We start from the raw sequence: 21,323 nt of genomic DNA, 5'->3' as shown, positions 1-21,323 counted from the left end.
TACACTTTACAACTTTTATGGATCGGATGGAGTAATTGATTTTTTAGGATTTTATATGGTTAAATTTAAATTTTGAATTGAAAATTCATATTTATCTGCCACGTGGCTCGCTGATGACACGTTTAATACAAATTCGAAACATCTGCAGAATGAAGATTCTCCCCAAAAATTGGACGTGTCGGCCATCCCAAAAACGATTGTTCAATTCCTATTTTTTGTTCCCTCAACCTCTTGTTCCTACTCCCATTTTCAAGGAGTCGGAAATCTCACCAAAAAAAGCACAATACAACAAAACCGCGGAAATACAGATCAATCCCTCTGCCCTGTTCTACCAAGGAACCAGCCAAAATACAACAAACTAGCGCTAGAAAAGTAAAATCGGATCATCTACTAGCCAAGGAGACTAGCCAAGCGTGCTATCTGGGGGCGGAGAGCTGCGACGACGACATGTACGACGGCCAGCCACTCATGGTCGTCTGCGTGGTCTCCGACCGGTTCCGATCCCCCACGGAGGTCCCCATTCCCATCCCCACCACCTGCTTCATGTTGCCGTCGGACGGCCCGGCGTGTCCGCGGCCGTAGAGCCGGAGGAAGCCGAGCGCCTGCGCGCGGGGCTCGCCGAGCTCCATGGTGCCCTCGAGCATGCCGGCCACGACCGCCATGCTGGGCCGCGTCCCCGGGTCCTCGTGCAGGCAGCACAGCGCCACTTTCACCATCCTCTCCACTTCCTTCGCCACCACTTTCCCCTCCAGCCGCGGGTCCGCCAGCTCCGCGTACCGCCCCGCCTCGTGCGCCTCCAAAGCCGCCAAAGGGAAGTAGTCGTTATTGCTCCTCGCCGCGCCACGCGACGAGCTCCCGTTGGAGGAGTCCTCGCCGCTTGCCATGCCGTCGCTGACGTGCTCGCTACGGTTCTTGCGGCCGTGGACGAGCTCCAGGAGCACCATGCCGAAGCCGTAGACGTCTGTCCGGTCGGTAATGGCCGTGTTGGTGAGCCATTCCGGGGCCAGGTAGCCCCGCGTGCCACGCATCGTCGTGAAGAGTCCCGACTGCTCCGGGCTGAGGAACTTGGCGAGCCCGAAGTCGGCGATCTTCACCTGCCCCCCGTCGGCCAGGAGGATGTTCTCCGGCTTCACGTCGCAGTGGATGATCCTCTGGTTGCATCCAAAATGGAGGTATGCCAGCCCCCTGGCGGCGCCCACGGCGATGTCCATCCGCTCCTTCCACTCCAGCGGCGGGCCCGTGGGCCGGAACAAGGGCCGCTCGAGGGATCCCCGGTTCATGAACTCGTACACCAGCAGCCGCCGCTGGCCTTCCGTGCAGAAGCCTCTGAGCCGGACCAGGTTCACGTGGTGGATGTTGCCGATGACGGCGATCTCCGTCATGAACTCGCGCTTCCCCTGCATCCCGACGCCCTCGATCTTCTTCACGGCCACCAGGGACCCGTCGGGCAGCTCGCCCTTGTACACGGCGCCGAACCCGCCGGCCCCGATCTTGACACGGAAGCTGTTTGTCATGTCCTCGATCTCCGAGTGCGTGAAGCGAGTTGGGAGGCCCGGGATCACGATGTCGTCGTCGTCGTCGCCGTCCATGTCCTGGAGGTCCTGCACGAGGTGCGCCGAGGCTGACCCTGGCGAGCGCTGCCGCCGGAGCTGCACGTCCCTGGAGGACCGCCTTCCCTCGCGCCGCTTCTCCTTGCGCCATGACACGACGACGATGGCGCCGATGATGACGATTAGCACGAATGCGATGATCGTTGGGAGCAGGATGGCGATGAGTGTCTTGCTGGAGGAGGAACTGTCTGACGAGGATGACCCCTGGGGACGCGAGCTCTGGACCTTGACGTAGCCCGACATGCTGTGGGCGCCATTGGTGGAGTTGGTGTTTGTGAAGGAGCCTAGCTGGTCACGCGCCAGGTAGCAGGACAAGGAGGAGTGGTCGTAGAAGTAGCCGAGGCAGGAGCAGTTGGCCGTGCAGAGCGCCTGGCACGACGACGCGTTGGAGCCGGCCGTGGCCGGCAGCGAGAACTTGTTGGCGTAGTACGCGACGCCATTGCCCAGGCTGAGGTACGAGATGCCGCGGTCGCCATTGCCGCTGCCGCCGCAGGAGGCGCCGGCGCCGGCGGGGAGCAGCGTGGAGGAGCCATCGGACGGCGCGCAGCCGCTGTCATGCGCCGCCGCGAACAGCTGCGGGCACGTGCAGCCGGAGGCGTTGCCGCTGGGCGTGCAGAGCCCGAGCGGGCCGCAGGACAGCGGCAGGTCGCACGCCCTGCTCGGCGCCACGAACCCGCCGTCCGTGGGAGAGGAAGACGAGTTCGCGGACGCGAAGTTCTTGATCTGCAGCTTCCCGTCCACGCTCAGCTGCACGACACGGAGCCCGGCTGGCGCCATGGCTGCGGCCTGGACGATGACGGTGCCGTCCTTAGCTAGGAGGAAAATCCCGGTGCCGTTCACGGCCATGTAAGCCACGGCGCCGTCGCGGTCCTTGACGAAGCTTGCATCGTTGGACATCCGCCAGTATAAGGACGACCCCATCGTCCAGGACAGCACGGCGTCGCCCGAAGTCACGTTGAGGCGGTAATCCCCTTCCGCCAAGTCCGACGCCGAAGCCGCCGACGCCAGGAATCCTCCAACGGGGAGCCGCTGGGACGACACGAGCGTGTCAGTGGGGACATCGAAGGACTGCCAGAGCGTGGCGTTGGCCGCGTCGAGCAGCGCGAGGTTGCCGGTGTCGGCGAGCCGGAGCGCGGCCACGGCGGACCCGAACGGCGGGGTGGACCAGATAGCCGTCCCGTTGGCGTCCTCGACGGAGACGCCTTGGGAGGTGAGGCGCACGAGCGCGGTGCGGTCGGTGATGGGCGCGGCGCGGTTGGCGGCCCAGACGCAGGTCTTGGACGGTGCGTGGAGCACGGCGAGGTAGTACCGGTCCTGCTGCGCCGCCGGGTTGTACACGGCGGCCTCGAAGGCGCCGTTGCTGGACCGGAGGAACACGCCCACGGTGTCCACGAAGAGGAGGAACGACGCCTCGAAGTCCGGGGCGATGAGCTCCGTGGCCACCGTGCCGGCTTGAGCGACGTCGCCGAGGAGAAGCAGGAGGAGGAGGGAGAGGAGGAAGGGAGGACGCATCGGCGACGGGCCCATGGCGAAACGGTGGGCTCATGCTCGTGGGGTTGCCGGAGAGGCGACGATGGCGACGGCAATGGCACGGTGGCCGGGTGGGAGGCACGGGGAGTTGACCCGGGCAGGGAGGAGCGGCGCCATTGGCCAACGGTGGGATCTGGGCTGGGGCCGCGAGGACAAGTAAGATGCCACGTGAGACGACGACCTGCCGCGGGCAACTTGGTGCCGCTGCTGTGCTGCTGGCCTCCGCGTGCAGCTACCAAAGCTCGCTTGCCATTTGCTGTTGTCCAGCGTTTGTTTGAACGCGGGCTGGAAAATGGCGGCACCGGATGCAGGTTTGAGGCCCGCGGACTTGTTTACTGGGAGTTTGGAGATCAATTTAAGAGGAATCAGCATGCGATCGCTGCATATTGTATTGTGTTTAATCATGTTTGGTCCCGTCCTATATCTCGATCGTGTCCCAGCAGGAAGCGGCACAGCTACGCAGGCGGATTGTTCTTCTGCTCCCACGTTTCATTTTCCTCCCAACTTTTCGAACAAATCCAGTTCAAAAAGAAAAGGCTTTTGAATAGGTCCGGATCCACGGCGAAAGTATGGCGCCTTTTGGGAACGGGACAAACAGGGGACTGAAAAATTTCAAAGTTCCAGCCATTCTTTATGCTTTGCCACTAAAAATGTAACCGTAACAAATACCAAAACATGAAAACAAATTTAAAGTGACTAAAATTTTGGGAAGGTTCAGGCGCATGCATTTTTAGCAATTCCGTTTTGAAAGAGCGAGATGCAACAGAGAATGCACTCTTCCTCCAAACCCATTTTTTGCAGAAACAATGTTGAGTACTCTCGTACTCCGGTAGTGTGAGTGAGAGAACCACGTCCGGCATCAAAACCAAGCGAGCCATGACGGTATTGCTGGGCCCAGGAGGCTTGCAGATTCTGAATGAGCGACAGCAAATCAGATTCCACCACCGCCAGCGTATGAAAAAACAAACAAATAATAATCCATCTCTTGTCTACACATTATCAACACATTACTAACGCTTTGTTTATGTCCGTTCATTTTGATAGTACATCATCTCTCTCGAGAAGAAAATTAAAAAAACCGGTCTTAATGATTGTCCGTTGGAGACAAGGCAAGGCCGATCGATCTCCATCTCTCGTCTAAAATATTCTTCCCGGTCGCACGAAATGCTTTGTTTACTGTAACAAGAGCTCAAGCCACGACTCGGTCTACCGCCCTATGTACGCGTTTCCAACCAAGGCAAGGCAAGGCAAAGCAAAGCGGACGCTACTCCTACTGCGCTGTTCCGGCCGTTGGTTCGATCCTGAGCGGTCGGTGTATCATCATGCATGATGAAATGATGCATGATGCACGACCTCTCCGATCCCCTGGCGGCGGCGCCGGCCCACGACGCACTGGCCAAGCCCGGATCTCGCGGCCACCGCACACGATGAGCACCCCCACATGGGAGTATATGTTGCAACCCTGCAAGTGGAGAAAGTGGGTGTGCTACATACAGATCAGTGTAAGTACGAGTACTAAGTACAGTCAACCCAGCAGCGTGCTCCTTCCAAGAGACTCTCGTGCTCCTGCTCTCGTGTTACTCCATGGCCAGAACTGCGATGGTAAACAATGACCTGAGGGGCTGAGAGGCCGACGGCTAAGGTTAACGAGCAGGGCATCGGAAGTGGTTGTTTTTCTTGTTTCAATGCGGTTCTGAGAGTTGTGGGCTAATCTGACCGGGGGTGATCGAGATCGACTGGCATTCTGGTAATCAGATGGATGCATGCACCGGAGCGCGCGGCGGCGATGGCGTTCGCGCAAACGCGCAGGTTCAGTGCTTCAGTCGGGGGCGAAAGCTGGAAAGGAATAGCGGAAGAACGGGTTAACTAACTGGCAGGGGATTATAGTAGGGAGTTAATTAGGGGGGCTTCATCTGTGCACGGTTGCTGCTCCGCACGTCCCGTTGCATTGGGCTAAAGATATTAAAGAAGATCAATAGGCATGCCCGCATGGTTTCCTTTTTTTCCTTAAAGATCTTACACATGTCACGTGGACAAAATAGAGTGCCCTCAAAAACAAAAAAGTGGACAAAATAGAGAAAAGGCTGGTATGGAGCTCAAACTAGCAAGTTAAAAAGGATGGACGGAGTACTGTATATCTTATAGAAGATGCGACTCTTAACGCAAAAACCCGATGAAAATTATATTCTCTCACACGAATTTACTCCGTCCATTCAAACATACAGAACATCGTGTCTGCAAAAAGATAATTCGACCGGCAATTCATCTAACTATATTTTGACTTCGCTATAAGAAATTGATATCATCCAACTTGGTACTCAATATACATATTATTCAAATCAATTTTGTAATATATAGCTTGACAAGTCCTTGGTCAAAACTAAATCCTATAAATGTGTCCAGTGCAAACCTTCATTAGGGCATGTACAATGGGACGACGTCAGGCTTCTCTTAGCGATGCCACATAGGATAAAATCTGATATGAAAGAAAGAGAAATGAAAAAAAAGCACAAGCCTTTTCTTAATTAAGAGATGATCTCTTCACAAGAATGATAAGTCAAATTTACCATTGTACTAGATTTCACCTTTTCTTAGCATTTATTTAGTTAATTTTATTCATCTAAACATTAATTCTAAGATAAAACACTAAGAGATAACCCATTGTACAACATGTTTTGTTGTCTTTTCTAATTGACGTGAAATGACTGAGATAAGACAATCTTATCAACCATTGTACATGCCCTTAGATACAAAGTTGCAAACTATCATCTTGACCACGCAAAATAGATCTAATGGCACGCGGCAAAAGTTTGCAAGTACCACGCAGATGTTGTGTTATAACTTCCCCGACTGCCTATTAACTTTTTCAACATTTTATATGTTGCAAACTAACCTTTTTTCGAGGGAGAAAACGAGAAAAGCCTGAAAGCCAAGTGCATCTGGATAAAGGATAAAAGCTTACGTCGATCAGTGGCGGCCAAAACAAGGAAGAGCTAGTGGTTTTGCAAACAAGACAACGTTGGCATGGCATCGACAACATAAATTGGGAGGTAAAGAACAATATGTGAGTATTCCTCGGTACAGGTGATAGCAATACCTGCTCTCTAACAGCCTTGCTGTCCTAATAAAACTTATTATGTGTCAAGCACCAAACTTTCCGGGGGGCCAAAAAAGAACTATTTCACCTGCTTAATGAGTTCCTCTCATCAAAATGATGACACGGTAATCATCTGCTACAAAAATAAGAGATTTGGGGGTACTAAACTCAAGTAATTGATACAATCCCATCCACCCCTACGACATCAGGGAACACATCGTCGTCATTGTCTTGGCATGAAAAATCAAGCAACCGGTGCCGCCTCTACCGGAGGAGCTGGTGCCACACCACCAGTTGTTGGACTGGAAAAAGAAAGTATTAGCAATTGTTAATTCCTCAGAAGCTGCATACTGTTATTGTGGTATGTTAACAAGCGGATCAGATACTTACAGTCCAACCATCACTTTGAAAGCGTCGTAAATTCCCCACTGAGCACCAGTAAGAGTACCGATCATGACAATACGAAGGGGAAGACCTCTGGTGAAAAGGCCCAGAACACCAATCTTTTTAACAGCCTGCAAAAGATTTAATGATGAAATAGAGTCAGCCAATAATCTGGTTATTAAAGAATAGAAGGATCAAAAGACAACAAGCGGAGGTACTAGACAAAGCATGCTTACATCACCCATTGTAGCACCCTTGGCATTGTTCAGGAAAGAGACCAGGTTGTCAGCCGGGTGAGAAACAATAGCACAGAACACTCCAGCAATGTAACCACCAGCAAAGCTGATACCCAACTGGAAAGGCTTGCTGCACTCAGACTTTGGAACAGGAACAGCATGCTTGTAGATAAGTTCAACAATGGTCTCGAAGGAAGCGAACTTCATCATGGTATCTGAATACAGAACGGAAGTATTCGATGAATGAGTACAACATAACGTATGAGCAATTACAGACGCTCAAATCATGGCATGCAATCATCGAGTGAAGGAATACGTATTGGGTCCACACGCCACAATATGCATTATAAGTTCAGTCACCTAAAGTCATATCAAATCCAATATATCCAATATAGATAACAAGTGATCCACAAAGCTGCTAATGTTCAAGTAGAGCAAACACCACTTGACGATTTATTGTCTGCAGCATGTAACTATCCATGCCATAAGCTAGAAAACAGTAAAGGCAAACAAACTTCCAGACTTCCACCAAAGATCGTAACAATATCAAAAGTCACTTACGTAAGAAAGCAATACAAACCATTCATCATAAGAAAGAACATAGAGAGGAAAAGTATCAAGGCAGTGATTTGAACTCTCTTTCTTAGACGTGCCATTCATAAGCATAACTCAACTCGATGGAAAACGTATTTGTCACAAGTGTAACCAAAGAAATCTGTGAGATAACAGAGATGTGCATTTTAGAGTTTGGACTACAAACTTCCATCTCAAGTCTCAACAACTCAGCAAACCACTGTAACAAGGAACAAACAGATATGTCCACAAGATAGACAACAACTACACATGGTAAAAACAAAAATGCAACCATTTCAGAATAGTTATCCATGATGTGATAGCAGTCACTGGTAGCAGCAAGGATAATGGAGGAGAGAGAGAGTAATAACTTATCACAAATAACTATAAAAGCAAAACAAATAGTCTGACAATATGAAACAAGAACAGGTTTGGACCATTTGATTAAAAAGTAGGGCCGCAGTTTCCCAGTAATCATAAGAGTGCATTGAAGTTCGGAATATATATTGTAACAAAATGATGATAGAAAGCATGCGCAAAAAAAATGATGATAGAAAGCACTTACAAGGAATCTGGCGACCCCAGAGTGGAACAATTCCCTTGTAGAGCCTGCCATTATTTGACAATAGGAGTTTTTAGCTCATGGAACTGGGAAATAGCGGCTAATCTTGAAACTATTAAGGAAGTTGGGAAATTTACTTACCCACCAGCACCCTCAGCTTTGATGAACTTGGGGAGCCCATCACTCAACCCACGAGCAAATCCAGGCTGTGTCTGCACACGGACCTTCACAGCTTCAAAGGGGCACAGAGCGATATCAGCAATCACCTCAGCAGAAGCTGACCCTGCGAGGTAAATTAGGGTCTTGTACTTCAAGGCATTCTCAGGCCCTGCCATGTCTGAGTAGGTCTTTTTAAAGAACTCGTAGAACCCAAACTTGCAAGCCCCCTGGGCACTGTAACCAAGCAAGGTAGGCACCCATCCCCGGAAGAATCCCCTGGCTCCTTGCTCCTTTAACAGGACACCAAATCCAGACGAGATGCTCTTGTATTTCGCTGGGTCAATCTGAAAAAATTAATAGAACTTTGTTATGTCCAAAATACTTACTAGATAGTACCTATAGATGGTACTTAACTCAAATATACAATGCAAATGGGAATAATAAACCAAGACGACCACATTATAAAAAAAGATATCAACTATCTTCACCACAAGATGCACTAAGTTGTACAAACTACACATCCCTAATTACATGTGACATGTTGAGAAAATGAGTAACGGCCAACAGTTGGGATCAAATTTTCATGACCAAACGGTTCCTTTGCTACAAGAAGTATGTTGCACAGTGGGTATGTTTACTCCAACAGCATCAATAAGTACGTACATACGTGATCACAGGTTTAGTAACACCTTGACAGACTCGAAATCACCTTATCGGTGAACCAACAAAAGATGGTACACAATATTGTTCAGCTTCGGACTTGATTTTACAGTTATTTACCTATGTAAAAACCCCAGAACTACACATTCGTCAAACGCTGAAATGCGCTACTGCCTACTGGAATTGCAGTTCACTCAACTGCTGGTGCTAGCACGTACTGCTGCAATTGCCACACCCCCTGAACAAAGATCCACAGGCACATCTGGAGTCCTGGACCAACATAAAGCATAGAAGGAAGCAAAACAAGCTTCAAACTAAGGACCACCAAAATTACAATAACGGAGAAGCGGAAACTAGCCAGATTCACGCATCCAGATCACGCAATGCCTAAAATGGAGACCAAAATTCGCATCTACGTATTCCCCCGCATGGAACCATCCAAGCACGACCAGATCTACACGGAAACCTTCGGAAATGGAACCCCAGATGCACGTAGGCAACAGATCTAGGCAGTGGGCTCCTTTACCTGCATGTTGCACTTGACGAGGTCGAGCGGCGTGACGGCCATGTGGGTGAGCCCGCAGCTGGCGATACCGCCGGCCGTGCAGGCGGCGTAGAAGGCCGGGGAGTACATCTCGATCTTCTCGTTGGGGGCCTGGAGTGAGAACGGCTTGCGGCCGCCAGCGCTGCCGCCGCCGAAGGACGGGGCCTGGGGGGAGGAGGAGGAGGGGAAGCGGGAGGCGCCGGCGAAGGAGCGCGCGGCCGTGGAGGTGTAGAGGAAGCTCGGGAGGAGCGACTCGCGGGAGAGGTCGGAGAGCGCCATCGCCGCCGAGAGATCCGGTGGATTTCCCTTCCCCTCTCTTGACTTGTGATGACGGCGCTTCCTGGGAGAGCTCTCGCGTGGATTTGACGAGGAAGGGAAGGAGAACGCCGAGATGGGAGGAGGAATATGAAGGCGTGGTTTCCCAACTTGTTAATTAGGGTATCGGAACTTTTTCTCCGGTGGCTGCCAGGGATTGGGCGTGGGCTCGCTGCTTGTGGGGCCCGTGGGTATCCGGGTCCAGTGTCAGCTACTGCTCGGGCAGTCGCGGTAGGTGCCACCGTGCCAGGAGACTCTGCAGCCGCGTGGATGCTACGCGTATTTCAAACTGGGAAAATAAAACTTTGGTTGAATGGTTTGAATTTGAGGAGTCTGGGCTGGACCATGAATAGATTCTTTTTGGGGGTCGTAATGTGAATTAAACTTTACTACAACTAGCACTATTCTCGTTCAAGTGTCCTGAAAGAATATGCATGTGAATATTCCGGATCGATCGGCGCCGGGGCGGCCTTGTTCCGCCCGCCCATGTGGTCGACGGGTCAGATCTCCCGGCGACGGGTCACTGGCCAGCCGGAGCGCAGGTCATTGCGAATTTGTTCTTTGGTGATGGCCCTGAAGGTATGCTTTGGGAAGCCTGTATAATTCTAGAAAAGCAAAAGTCAAATGAAAGCAACTCCCTGGCGGCGATGAGCCTTTGCTGAAGTCTAAAAGTTGTTTCCCCGGGAACAACAAAACGAAAAAAATAAAGTGCTACTAAAAGAATTCTAGTAATGCATAATTGTTGATACAATTCTAAAAAAAAAATTCGTTGCGGCTGACGTGTGACGCCAAGACAATACTAGGCAAACTAACCCAAACTGGAGCGAAAAGCTGCTTGCGAAATTGCATGTCATCGCCAAGTGTTCAGGACAGGTAATACTTTGTCCAAGCACGGGAGCCAAGGATTACCTAAATCACATATGAAACCAAAACAATGTAGTAGTCAGATCAAAGTAAAATCTTAGTTCACTGAAATCTTAGCCCGAGAAAATATCCGATGCTACGAGTCGGTGTCATGCTCCCAAGTCATGGCAAAAAATTACAAAATTATTAGTTGGGAAAAACATCTATATATTAGCAGTACTCCCTCCGTCCGGAAATAAATTATTATTTCCTATACAAATCATCCGCTTATCTTTACAGAGGAGTACATTTTTTGGAACGGGGCAAGTATATGTTACAGAGGAGTACATTTTTTTTTACAGCAGAGGAGTACATCCATAGTGATGAATGGTCTGGTTCCTTGTGGTGGAACCAACCCACTTAGGTTCAAGTCATAAACTTGACATGGGTGTCACATTTTCATGAATTATTCCAGGATATAACCGGCGCCACTCTTCTAGTGGTACTCGTCAACAGCGAGCCGCCTGCGGTAATTTCGTCAATCTTCCAAGATCGCGTGTTGTGAGGGTCTGCATTTGTATTGTATTTCTTAAAAGAAAAGAAGTACACCATAGTGCCTCAAAGTTCCAAAGCAAAATCCTATTTACACGGAGAAATAAAAGAAAAAACTGCGCGTGCCCCGTTCATGTTATTTTTTTCGCATGGTCAGGCCCACCACCACTCGAGGCCGCGTTTCTAAACTCAGTTGCTTTGCTCGGAGCGCGGCACAGTTCCTTTTCCTTCCTCTGCGCTTGTGGGCACTTCAGCCAGCCGTCCACAGTTTACTTCCCGCTACCGCCAACGATCTCCCCTCTCTCCGGGCCTTCCTCTTCCTCCTGGCCGGCAAGCAAGCCATTAAGCCCTTAACCGAGGTTCGCACCACGCACAAGTCACCCGCGACCAACACGTACAGGCTACAGCCTTCGATCGCGCGCACACCAAACTAATCACCCGCCGGCAGAGATCGAATCGCTTTCATCTCCCCCGCAAAGCCATCCTTCCTTCCCCATCCATGTCACAGTTTGCCGTTCGTTTGCGTTCCTTTAAAACCAGCCCAGCTTCTCGTCCCATGCATCCGGTCGACGCCACCTTCATCTGATCGTCCCAAAAAACTCGCGAGCACTCTCCGGCGCAGCTAGAGAGACGAATCAACGAGGCTTGTCGACGATCGAGGATGATGCCATCAGCGCACGGCGGCGGAGTGCGGCAGCGGACGTGCCGCATGTACTGGTGCTACGCGTGCGGGCGGGCGCTGCGCATCATCTCGTACCCGGCCACCGACGTCTTCTGCCCGCGCTGCTTCGGCCGCTTCCTCCACGAGATCGACCCGCCGCCTCGCCCCGCGCCTCCTCTGCTCCTCCATCCACCGGGCTTCTTCGCCCCGCCGCAGCACTTCGCGCCTCACTACGACGCCCAACACCGCCGCTGGGTCGTCTACGGCAGCGCCGGGCCCGGTGCCGCGCCCACAGTCCCCGGACGCGCCTTCCGCCAGCCTGCGCCATCACCGGCACCAGCTCATCCGCCTCGCCAACGCATGCCTTCCCCGCCGCCGGTGGCGCGGCGGCGGCCGTCGACGCCTCCGGCGATCGACCCGGGGGACTACTTCACGGGGGGAGACATGAACCTCAACAGCCTGGTGGAGGAGCTGACCCAGAACGACCGGCCGGGTCCCGCGCCGGCGGCGGCGTCCGCCATCGACTCGCTCCCCACGGTGCGGATCACGGCCACGCACATGGCGGATGGCTCGCAGTGCCCCGTGTGCAAGGAGGAGTTCGAGCTCGGGGAGGCGGCGCGGGAGCTGCCGTGCAAGCACGCGTACCACTCCGACTGCATCATGCCCTGGCTCCGGCTCCACAACTCATGCCCCGTCTGCCGCTCCCAGCTTCCCGGCGCCGGCGCGTCCGGCTCCAATGTTGCCGGCAGGAGCCATGCTGCCGCGCAGCGACGCGGTGGTAGCAACGGCGGAGGGAGGGAGAGAGAGCCGCAGGGGACGATGGTGAGGTGGGGGCCGCTGTCGTGGATGTGGCCGCCGCGTGGGATGGAGGATCCGGATGACGAATGGGAGTATGGGCGGCATGGGCACGGGCGCGGGCATGGCAGGCCCGAGGCAGGCGACGCCGGCGGTAATGACCTGTCGGCTCTCCAGTCTTTCGTTCTCGTCGCTACTTGCGTTTTCTTCTTCTCTTTCTTCGCCTGACGAATCATCATGGATTCATGCCAATACTTGCTACTGATGTACTCCTAATCCACTGGACGAACAGATAAAAGAACTTATCTGCATCTGCTTGGTTTACTTCATTTTTTATTTTACTTGGAAGCTCGTTTTAAGCTGTTTTCTTTTGTTTTCTTCTGCTGTTGCATTTTGCTTTCAGCATTCTATGCTTGGTGGCGCTCTCTGTTTCTCCTCTAGCCGTGTTCTAATTGGGTTCCCAGCAACCATGCCATGACAACCTCAACCCTGTTTGCTCAGTTAAGTCCTCTTGCCGATGCCATTCTTGCAATCAGCAGCAAAATGCAGCACATATATGCGTACTGACTTGCACCTTTTTATTGGCAGGTAAAGCGTGACGCCACCTGGGCATACTCTGCGAGTTCAGTAGGAGAGCTGGATGATATTCTGTATCCAGTGGTGCAGCATACAATGGAAAGCTGGAAATGTGAAATCCGAGACCACTGTAAAGTAAACCATGCCATAGTAAACATGGTGGAAATTGGAAAAGACCATTCCAAAAATGTAACTGTGCAGCGCTCAATGTAAACCACAGGGGAGTAATTTCCCCGCGGTTACAGAGTCTTCTTATTTTAAATTTAGCTCAGTTCTGGAGATGGATCTGCCTGCGTGAAAACAATTGAGCAAACCACAAAGAGCTGACTGATAGATCAATGGGAACATCCAACATGATAATCATATAATTTCCTTTGATGTTACACTTCGGGGCATACAAAATCAACTAAATCAAACTTAGTCACTTGTATCAAATGAACCTACTTATTTCTTGGAGGGAATTCCGCTTAAACCAAAATCGCGAAAAGTCTCAAAACCAGCGTGAAATCCTGCGGTGTATGATGCACCCTTCAGGATACCCTGCAGTAAAAAAGAACACCACATTAAATATTGAGCTCCACATATCAGAGACGCTCTCCTCTTTATTATGGTGGGAGCAAATTAGAAATTTTGCGTTAAATTAATCAAACTGCAATAGTATAAGGAAGCCATGTTAATTTTGTCCTGACGTACTGAAAGATTTCTCACAAATTAATCATAAATTCACAACCGTCCAGATCAGACCATATATATTCAGACACCACGAGGAAAAAAATCTTCTTATTTCTGAAAAAAGAAGCTGTGATGAGCAAATCATTTTAAATTTTCACAAGGCTCAAGGAGATATCAGTTTTATGAGAGAGAGAGAGAGAGCCCTGTGATTACTGCTCTCAATTAGAATTGGTTGTGGCTCATTGATTTTCGAGATATCAGTCGGTGGTTTACACAAGCCTGGAGATTGCAGGCCGCGCCTTTGCATGCAATCGCTGGCCGGTCCAGTGAGGCGGGTCAAGGATTTTAGCAAGGGTAAAGATGTCCAGTGAGGCGAGAGAATTGGTGGCATGCATAAATTTCGTGCAAGAGGGAAGTGCACCTAAGAAAAAGAAATGGAGGGACTACAAAATAAACAGGAGAAACTAACCGTTAAACTCTCCAGGTCTGGAGCAGCTCGTCCTCTTAAGTCATCTACTATTGGAGAAAGCTCTTCCGGCTTAATATTCAATTTCTTTGATACCTGTGAGAGAATACTTGTCAACACGCAGGTATCATATAAGAACGCCACCATGATAAGGTCATTGGATTACCTCAGACAGGAACAAAGGGGAGATAATGTCAAACACATCATTTACAAATTTATCAACATTTGTACCATTTGCAGATACTTTACTCTCTGGTTTTTCTGCCCCCTTGTTCTGAACTTTGGGCTTAGCTTTCACTTCTGATCAAGGGAAAAACATGTCATATGTACTGTTGAAGTGTTATCAGAAGCTTAAGAAATCATATAAACATAATGCATATGTATGAGCACTGGACAAACAAGAAGCAACTAAAATGATGTATCATCCATGTACAGTATTCCTATCTCGGGTAACCATTTATGGTTATTTCTTCAGAAATCAAATTCACCCCAGGAATTATAATCGACAATCATCAGTTGGTCTGTCTCTATTCTGATACACAAAAAATTGTGACAGAATTCAAGGAATATTAGACCATATACAGGCCAGGTAAACCAAAGTACCCAAACCTGATCTATTACTCAACAGGCCCACACAATTGATCATTTCCATGGATGAACAGGGTTGTTGGGTAAATACCTAAATTTCTCTAGCAACAGACAGTGTTATTCTCTTGCAGGTAGCCAGGCATCAGTCCATGACAAACAGGGTGCTGGTTTGCTCTGATGGCAGTAGCAAACATTATGTTCGCAGCTCTCAACACTAGTTCTAGAACCATATCAATAGTAGGCTCATTCCATCCTTGATGGTACGGTGTTAACGATAGTTCAGATTTCCCAAAACAACATGCTATGATGCTACTGCTACAGAGTACCGCTTTGTTGTCCTGCATTATAATAGTACATGCTACAGAAATAATTTAGGAAGCCGAGTATCTTTGGTCTTGAAGAGTCAGGCCAATCCAACATGGTCAAAGCCGGGAGAAAGAGCAAGAAAACTAAAGAAACACCAATCAAAGGCATGCATAGCAAGTGGCCTACATACCAAGTCAAATCAATTTTGTTGATTCAACAGAGCACCAAAAAACTGAAACTGCCAGCATTGTTCATAAATAGAACTGTTTATACGAAGAAAAAAAGAGTGACCTGGTGTTTTCTCTTTGGGCACGTTATTGCGTTGAGGAGCAGGTGTAGGTGTCATGTTCTCAACTGGTTCTGATGAATTTAGGGCACCAGACGGCACGAAATCTGCTAGATCAGGAGGATTATCTTTACCTACCGCTGGTGAGGCCTGAACCAAAACAATAATGTCTGAATCTCTTTCAGATATTTACACAGATCATAAGCAGATGATCCAATGTATACCTCCAAGTCTACATAAGCTGGTTCCTTCCCAATTGAGATGAGAAACTTGTCCAGGTTGCTTGAGTTGAGAGCTGAAATGAAGCAGTCAGGAATTGGTATCAGTTAAAGGTCTCAGGGTAAGTGTTTCTCAAATTTTGCCAAAGCCATCTGTGCAACCTTTGCACAAGTGAGGCATCATGGCTAGATAACACGACGTCGTGTGATCAAGTAACTATAATTAACAATAAATGAAAGTAATGAAACATCATAAATGGAGGAAAGATGGTAGTATCTATCATACCAATAGTCACATCATTTGTTAGTGGATGGAAGTAGCAGCTCGTTTTAGACTTAAACCCTTGGTCCAGTAATAGTGAAACAGCACTGCCAGAAATTGAATGGATCATTAACAATGGAAATAAGAAGAAAGATATCTAGAACAGTAATACAGATCGTTATGAAGCAGAAATACTGAACATATGAAAATCAACCACTTCTAAATAAGCTTGCATTTTAAGTAGGTTATTTCTCATCGATAAAACTCCATCTGACAGCTAAAACACAGGGAATGACGTAAAAAGGTCTGCCAGGAATGTATCTGGGAACCACGAAATATACAGTTTTCATTATTTCCATCTGGCTGTCAAAAATATGACTTGCAATATATAAACAAGATTATGATTGGCAGTAGCTTTTCTTCAACGAAGGACACTGTAACTGGTAGAGCCACAGAGGGAGGTGGAATATAGTACAGTCAAAGAAAGCCATAGTACCTTGCGGACTCGTTAAATAGCGCAAATGGAGTAACACACCCTAACGGTACCTGGACATAATAGCATGGAACACATTAACATGCGAAAAAAATTAAATAAAACTAGGCAAATGAGCTACCTAACGAGTAGGGTGGATTATAGATGTGCCAAGAAAGTTTAGTGCTAGCAGTTAAGATGCGGTCATTTCGAGATTTCTTTATTCCTCACCCCAACACTATTAACTGTAAAAATAAAGATCTTTCTGTTCTTTTTTTGAGAAAAAAGGCAGCAGCTCTGCCGTTCATATTAGTAAGAAGAGAAAAGATCTTTCATTTTCAATTTGCAAGTTGAAGCAAGTAAACCTCGGATGGTAAGCACCATAATGAGATACATGTTGATCCTAAGAATAAAAAAGGAAGAGCTTCCAACTCAAATTAAAGATTGCATCAGTCTTTACATTGAACCTCACAAACTAGCGTAACACTACTTATGACGCCTTACATCCAAAATTATGGAGCCAAAAAGGAAAGATTATGTCTTATTTGCTTAGTTCCTTTCCTATTGAGTCGAAATAAACAGTTGTGTGTAAGACAGCATAGCTAACGGCTGACCTGAAGGCGCAGATAGGGAGGGTGGTTGGGTGTACTTTTGGTTTTGGTTCCTTTCCTGCAGCTATGACAGATATTCATACCTGGTTTGAATCTTTTCCCCGCAAGTGTAGGCAAATAATAATAATTGGTTCTGCTGCTTTATGTTGGTCTATCTGGAAGAGTAGAAATGCTATCTGTTTTCAAAATAAGTACCCTGGTGACCCCGCTAATCTAGTGTTCTCACTATGTTACTGGATTGATGCTTGGTCCATTTTACAGAAGCCTGATACAAAGGCGCAGTTGTTGAGAGCTTCGGGTATTCTGAAGAAGGTGGTGGTGGAGATTCTAAACAAGTCATGTGGGTGGAGTTCCTGGAGACGTTTAGAAGCTGGTTAATGGGTTTTAATTCTGCAGTGGGTTGGTCGCTTTGATTCTGTAATAGGATTTAGAGGATGGTGTTTTGTCACCGGTAAAAGCTTAGTCGTCCAGGAGTAACTGGCGACTGTCTCTTTTTTCTGTCTGAACCTTGTGTGGACCTGAACTGAATGTTGATTTCATCAATGAAATCGGGAGCTCGCTCCTTGTTCCAAACAAAAAATGGCTGACCTGAAGTACTTGCTGCAAATTTTCCTCAGGAGCCATTCGTAGACCACCTTTTCCCAAACCAAGACGCTGGGAAAGAACTGGTAGTTTCAGAGAAAACAAAATTAATCGACATGATGCCCATATATATAAGCAACAAAAAAATGTGATCATCAGTAAATTCACCGACTTTTCATGTCAACTTTGGTGTCAGCAAGTGCAGAAACAATATACAACCGGTGCTTCTTGTCCTGAAACTCACACGTCACAACTCAGACATTGAATAGACGAACACATACATATCGAGCTCCTGAGACCTATCCATCAGTTGCCTGACAACATACCTTCAAAAGTAGATTTTTACTCAAAGCACCTCCAAAATTCCCCACATGTTTGGCCTAACATAGTAACATAGCAAAAGTGTTCAGTTAGCAATCAGAATATCAAGCCGAAGCCCAATGCAGAATGAGTTAGGAAGTCCACAGTTCACGAACCTGTTCCTCGACTGTCAACACAGCCGGGTGACCATAGCACGTAAACTCAATCTTAAGCTCCTGCAGAAAACGAGAACCACCAAATTTAAGCCTGGTCGCACTGCAAGTCGAGCCTCTAGAAATCTAACATTATGTAGTCTGCAAAATCCGGGATGCAACATCTCGTCGTACTCAAGCAGTAAACCTAATTAAGCGACAGCGCACTTGGGCTAAAAACCCTGCCCCTTTTGCTGAACTCAGCCACACCCACGCCTTCTCGCGCTACGATTCATAAACCCTATCGAGTCTAGGTAATCAATCTCCAGGGCAGTGACCTCGTCGGAGATACAGCCAAGAGCGCCGGCGGGGATGAGTAGGACCAATCCAGCCGATCTCGGCGGCGACCGGCGAGGTGGAGGCAACGGAAGGAAGCAAGTGGGGAAGGCGGGAAGCGAGGGAGGAGTGCTAGTACGGACCTCGAGGCGCGCGAGGAGTTCGTCCTTGGAGTATCCCATGGCTCGCGGCGGCGACACGAGAAGAGTAGGGAAGCCCAAGCTGCTGCTGGTAGCCTGGCAGGGGGAGTAGGGCAGCGTCTCGGATGCGGATGCAGATGCGCGAATGCGGATGCGGCTATGGGCGATGCGGGTCACGTAGAGCCGTACAGGGTCGGGAGTCGGGACCCGAACCGGAACAGTTACAGATTCTGAGATTCAGATAGGATCATAGGAGTGCATTGTTTGATTTTTTTTTCAGTATACTAGCAGGAATTGAGCGCTTCGCTGCGCCATCAATTCTTCCAACGGATTATAAGAGAACGTAAATTTGTTCATCCACATCGACTAGTCTGGAAAAAAGATAGTCCGTGGGATGTTTTCGAACCATCAATCGAGTATACTTTCAGATTTGGAGATTGCATCTGTCCAAGTGCAAGCTTCAATACAGAGGACAGGCATTTTCGACCCACTGTAGACGGAGTGACGGCAGGCTTGATGCTATGCAACGGCCTGAGCAAGAAATGACTATTTTCTGTAAGATTGCGAAAAAAATGATAAGAACAACCCTCCAAAGACTTCGCAGAAGTATATTAAAATTTCAAGTTCTTAGAAAATACAGAATACTTACTATATAGGTAGAAACTGCACTAGTATATGTCTGTTCTGCAGGTTATGCGCATACATCTCTGTTCGGCAGGTTACGCGCATGGATCAATGCGAAATAGCAACCCGGATATCCTTCTTTGTTTTGTTTTTAAAGCCGGGCAGCGTTGCTTTCTCGTCCGGTGGATGCTCCGGTTAATCTTCTGCAAATCTGCAATATATATAGCCAGCTGTTTTACACGACAGCGAGAGGAAACTCTATGTTGCTTTTGACCGGACGCACCCTCCTTGACAATGACTGCAGCGAGCATCTCACAGCTAAGACCAGATTCACACGAATTCAGTGAACAGTTCAATTCTAGCACGAATTAGAAAATTTGCTAAGAATTAAGACAAGCAAGAGAGACCCACACTGTAAATTTATTTAGGAGGATCCCAGAAATTCTGCGTGGACTAGATACAATCATACGTACCGCAACGACACTAGTAAGAGGACAATGCTTTGGACAGAAGTATATGAATATGAGTACAGCATAATCCATTATTACTTGCTCTTGCAGGGGAAAAAAAGAATAAAGCTTTTACAGGTAGCATACAATTGAGACCGGAGTTCATTAGCTCCGTGTGCATGGAAACTAAAAGCTGCCTTAAAACATGTAGAGTGATACATTGCTTGAACTTGCAGAAAAACACATGTTCAACACATAGTCTGCATGCCATGTGAGTTGAGGGAAGTTAGCTCCATGGAAAGCTGCCTTAAAACATGTAGCTCCATCAGAGCTCCCCCCACAAACTAATGCATAATTAGCCTAGTACACTAACACTAGTGCCACTTACCAGCAGATACATGAATATAAAATAATAATTAATCATTTTCGGTACCACGAAATAAGAAAATAATCATGGTACCCGATTATTGTACCTCGTGACCGACTCTTGATCGATCACGTAGCGGCAGTAATTAATCTGTCAGTATTGAATTGCTTAATTATCGAATTAATGGTGATTTCACCACCGGAGGGTGGCTAGCTTGACCTTCCATGGCGCGCCTTGGTTGGCGTTTGCGGGTTGAGCTTGATCAGTTGAAGGAGGAGAAGCTCCAGAGGCTGATCTCACCTTCCTCCTCCCAGCACTCGGCCGCCGCGGCGGGCGCCGGCGCGAAGAACGTGCTGCACGGGTCCATCTCCATCATGCCGTAGCCCGCGCACTTGGGCGACGGGAAGAAGCCGTCGATGTCCGCGAGCGCGCCGTAGTCCATGTCGCCGCCGCGCATCATCATCGTCATCTCGTCATCGTGCTCCGCGTTGTCGTTGTCGTTGCCGTTGTTGTTGGCGGTCTCGGGGGAGCTGCACATGGACGCGGAGGAAGCTGCCATGGCGCCATGGCCGGCATCATGGAGGAAGGGGATGAAGGAGGCGGCATTGGCATTGGAGGAGGCGGCGGCGGCGGCGAGGCGCTGGATGGACTTGGGCGACATGGCGGCGGCGGGGAGGTGGAAGGGGAGGCGGACGGGGAAGTTGAGGTCGGCGGCGGCGGCGGAGCCCCGGAGGCAGAGCAGGGCGGCGTCGTAGGCGCGGGCGGCGGCCTCGGCGGTGGAGTAGGAGCCTAGCCAGATGCGGGTCTTCTGGTTCGGCGCACGGATCTCCGACACCCACGAGCCCCAGCTCCGCATCCGCACGCCCTTGTACTGCTGCTGCTGGTGCTGCCTCCCCTGCCTCGCCGCGGCCGACGACGCATTGCCGTTGCCCAGTGCGTCATGCTGCGCGCCCTTCACCATTCTGTGTTTCGCAAACTAGCAGTCAGTGAACGCCGTTCTTCGATGCTTGCTCTGAATCCTTTGCTGCGTTGCTGATGTTCTAGACTGGGAGTGCAGGTAGGGGTGGTTGCTGGTTTAGGTGTGTGGCTGGGCGAAGAGTGGTGCCTCCGGTGGCTTATTTATAGGAGCCAGGCGCATCGAACCGTGCATCCTCGACTCGACTATTTCTGTTTAGTTTTTGTCTCACCTGAATTGCCTGTGCCTTTGCATTTAGAGAAAAGTAATTTTTTCGTCCCTCGACTTGTCGGAAGGTTCCTCAAAAACAATTCGTATTTTTTTCATCTCTCAACTTTCAAAACCAGACACTTTTAGTCCTTAAGGCTATCTGAAACGGTTTGTCTAGTCACATGTCCGGCTTGCACTTAATCCCGTGACCGCCGAGACTGTTGAAATTG

At 49.1% G+C, this 21,323-nt stretch overlaps 5 protein-coding genes across 5 annotated transcripts; 1 reads left to right on the top strand and 4 right to left on the bottom strand.

Annotated features, from left to right (window-relative positions):
* Positions 1-141: 141 nt before the first annotated feature.
* Positions 142-3,668, bottom strand: LOC100831646 (G-type lectin S-receptor-like serine/threonine-protein kinase At5g35370). The gene has a single exon (XM_003570513.3). It carries the CDS (start codon positions 3,135-3,137, stop codon positions 417-419), a length of 2,721 nt encoding a protein of 906 aa, XP_003570561.1. The 5' UTR covers positions 3,138-3,668; the 3' UTR covers positions 142-416.
* A 2,478-nt stretch (positions 3,669-6,146) lies between these two features.
* Positions 6,147-9,773, bottom strand: LOC100831348 (mitochondrial phosphate carrier protein 3, mitochondrial). The gene is made up of 6 exons (XM_003570512.3): positions 9,338-9,773; positions 8,134-8,495; positions 7,996-8,039; positions 6,858-7,072; positions 6,628-6,752; positions 6,147-6,539 (listed from the first exon to the last, which is right to left on the bottom strand). Exons 1-6 carry the CDS (start codon positions 9,632-9,634, stop codon positions 6,482-6,484), a joined length of 1,101 nt encoding a protein of 366 aa, XP_003570560.1. The 5' UTR covers positions 9,635-9,773; the 3' UTR covers positions 6,147-6,481.
* A 1,327-nt stretch (positions 9,774-11,100) lies between these two features.
* Positions 11,101-13,378, top strand: LOC100828809 (E3 ubiquitin-protein ligase RZF1). Its single transcript, XM_014901300.2, has 3 exons — positions 11,101-12,675; positions 12,925-13,021; positions 13,110-13,378. Exons 1-2 carry the CDS (start codon positions 11,727-11,729, stop codon positions 12,960-12,962), a joined length of 987 nt encoding a protein of 328 aa, XP_014756786.1. The 5' UTR covers positions 11,101-11,726; the 3' UTR covers positions 12,963-13,021; positions 13,110-13,378.
* Positions 13,379-13,401: 23 nt separating this feature from the next.
* Positions 13,402-18,641, bottom strand: LOC100831042 (prolyl-tRNA synthetase associated domain-containing protein 1). Its single transcript, XM_003570511.4, has 12 exons — positions 18,492-18,641; positions 18,037-18,096; positions 17,887-17,940; positions 17,733-17,793; positions 17,567-17,643; positions 16,392-16,441; positions 15,920-16,002; positions 15,640-15,710; positions 15,421-15,565; positions 14,402-14,535; positions 14,239-14,331; positions 13,402-13,637 (listed from the first exon to the last, which is right to left on the bottom strand). The coding sequence occupies exons 1-12, from the start codon at positions 18,528-18,530 to the stop codon at positions 13,542-13,544; spliced, it is 963 nt and encodes a 320-aa protein (XP_003570559.1). The 5' UTR covers positions 18,531-18,641; the 3' UTR covers positions 13,402-13,541.
* LOC100830738 (ethylene-responsive transcription factor ERF019) lies at positions 15,434-21,015 on the bottom strand. The gene is made up of 9 exons (XM_024460419.1): positions 19,138-21,015; positions 18,492-19,041; positions 18,037-18,096; positions 17,887-17,940; positions 17,567-17,793; positions 16,392-16,441; positions 15,920-16,002; positions 15,640-15,710; positions 15,434-15,565 (listed from the first exon to the last, which is right to left on the bottom strand). Exon 1 carries the CDS (start codon positions 20,887-20,889, stop codon positions 20,191-20,193), a length of 699 nt encoding a protein of 232 aa, XP_024316187.1. The 5' UTR covers positions 20,890-21,015; the 3' UTR covers positions 15,434-15,565; positions 15,640-15,710; positions 15,920-16,002; positions 16,392-16,441; positions 17,567-17,793; positions 17,887-17,940; positions 18,037-18,096; positions 18,492-19,041; positions 19,138-20,190.
* Between the last annotated feature and the right edge of the window lie 308 nt (positions 21,016-21,323).

Source organism: Brachypodium distachyon, chromosome 3, assembly GCF_000005505.3.
Source record: "Brachypodium distachyon strain Bd21 chromosome 3, Brachypodium_distachyon_v3.0, whole genome shotgun sequence".
NCBI lineage: Eukaryota > Viridiplantae > Streptophyta > Magnoliopsida > Poales > Poaceae > Brachypodium > Brachypodium distachyon.
This window is presented reverse-complemented; position numbering and strand designations above follow the sequence as displayed.

Excerpts from the sequence above, each read along its gene's own strand:
- LOC100831646 (XM_003570513.3), bottom strand. The coding sequence starts at position 3,137 with ATGGGCCCGTCGCCGATGCGTCCTCCCTTCCTCCTCTCCCTCCTCCTC.
- LOC100831348 (XM_003570512.3), bottom strand. The coding sequence starts at position 9,634 with ATGGCGCTCTCCGACCTCTCCCGCGAGTCGCTCCTCCCGAGCTTCCTC. Across the intron at positions 7,073-7,995 it reads CTGGGGTCGCCAGATTCCTT|ATACCATGATGAAGTTCGCT; the intron begins GTAAGTGCTTTC and ends TTCTGTATTCAG. Across the intron at positions 6,540-6,627 it reads TTCAAAGTGATGGTTGGACT|TCCAACAACTGGTGGTGTGG; the intron begins GTAAGTATCTGA and ends TTCTTTTTCCAG.
- LOC100831042 (XM_003570511.4), bottom strand. The coding sequence starts at position 18,530 with ATGGGATACTCCAAGGACGAACTCCTCGCGCGCCTCGAG. Across the intron at positions 17,794-17,886 it reads GTAAAAATCTACTTTTGAAG|GACAAGAAGCACCGGTTGTA; the intron begins GTATGTTGTCAG and ends TGTGAGTTTCAG. Across the intron at positions 13,638-14,238 it reads CAGACCTGGAGAGTTTAACG|GGTATCCTGAAGGGTGCATC; the intron begins GTTAGTTTCTCC and ends TTTTTACTGCAG.
- LOC100828809 (XM_014901300.2), top strand. The coding sequence starts at position 11,727 with ATGATGCCATCAGCGCACGGCGGCGGAGTGCGGCAGCGGACGTGCCGC. Across the intron at positions 12,676-12,924 it reads CGAGGCAGGCGACGCCGGCG|CATTCTATGCTTGGTGGCGC; the intron begins GTAATGACCTGT and ends TTTTGCTTTCAG.
- LOC100830738 (XM_024460419.1), bottom strand. The coding sequence starts at position 20,889 with ATGGTGAAGGGCGCGCAGCATGACGCACTGGGCAACGGCAATGCGTCG.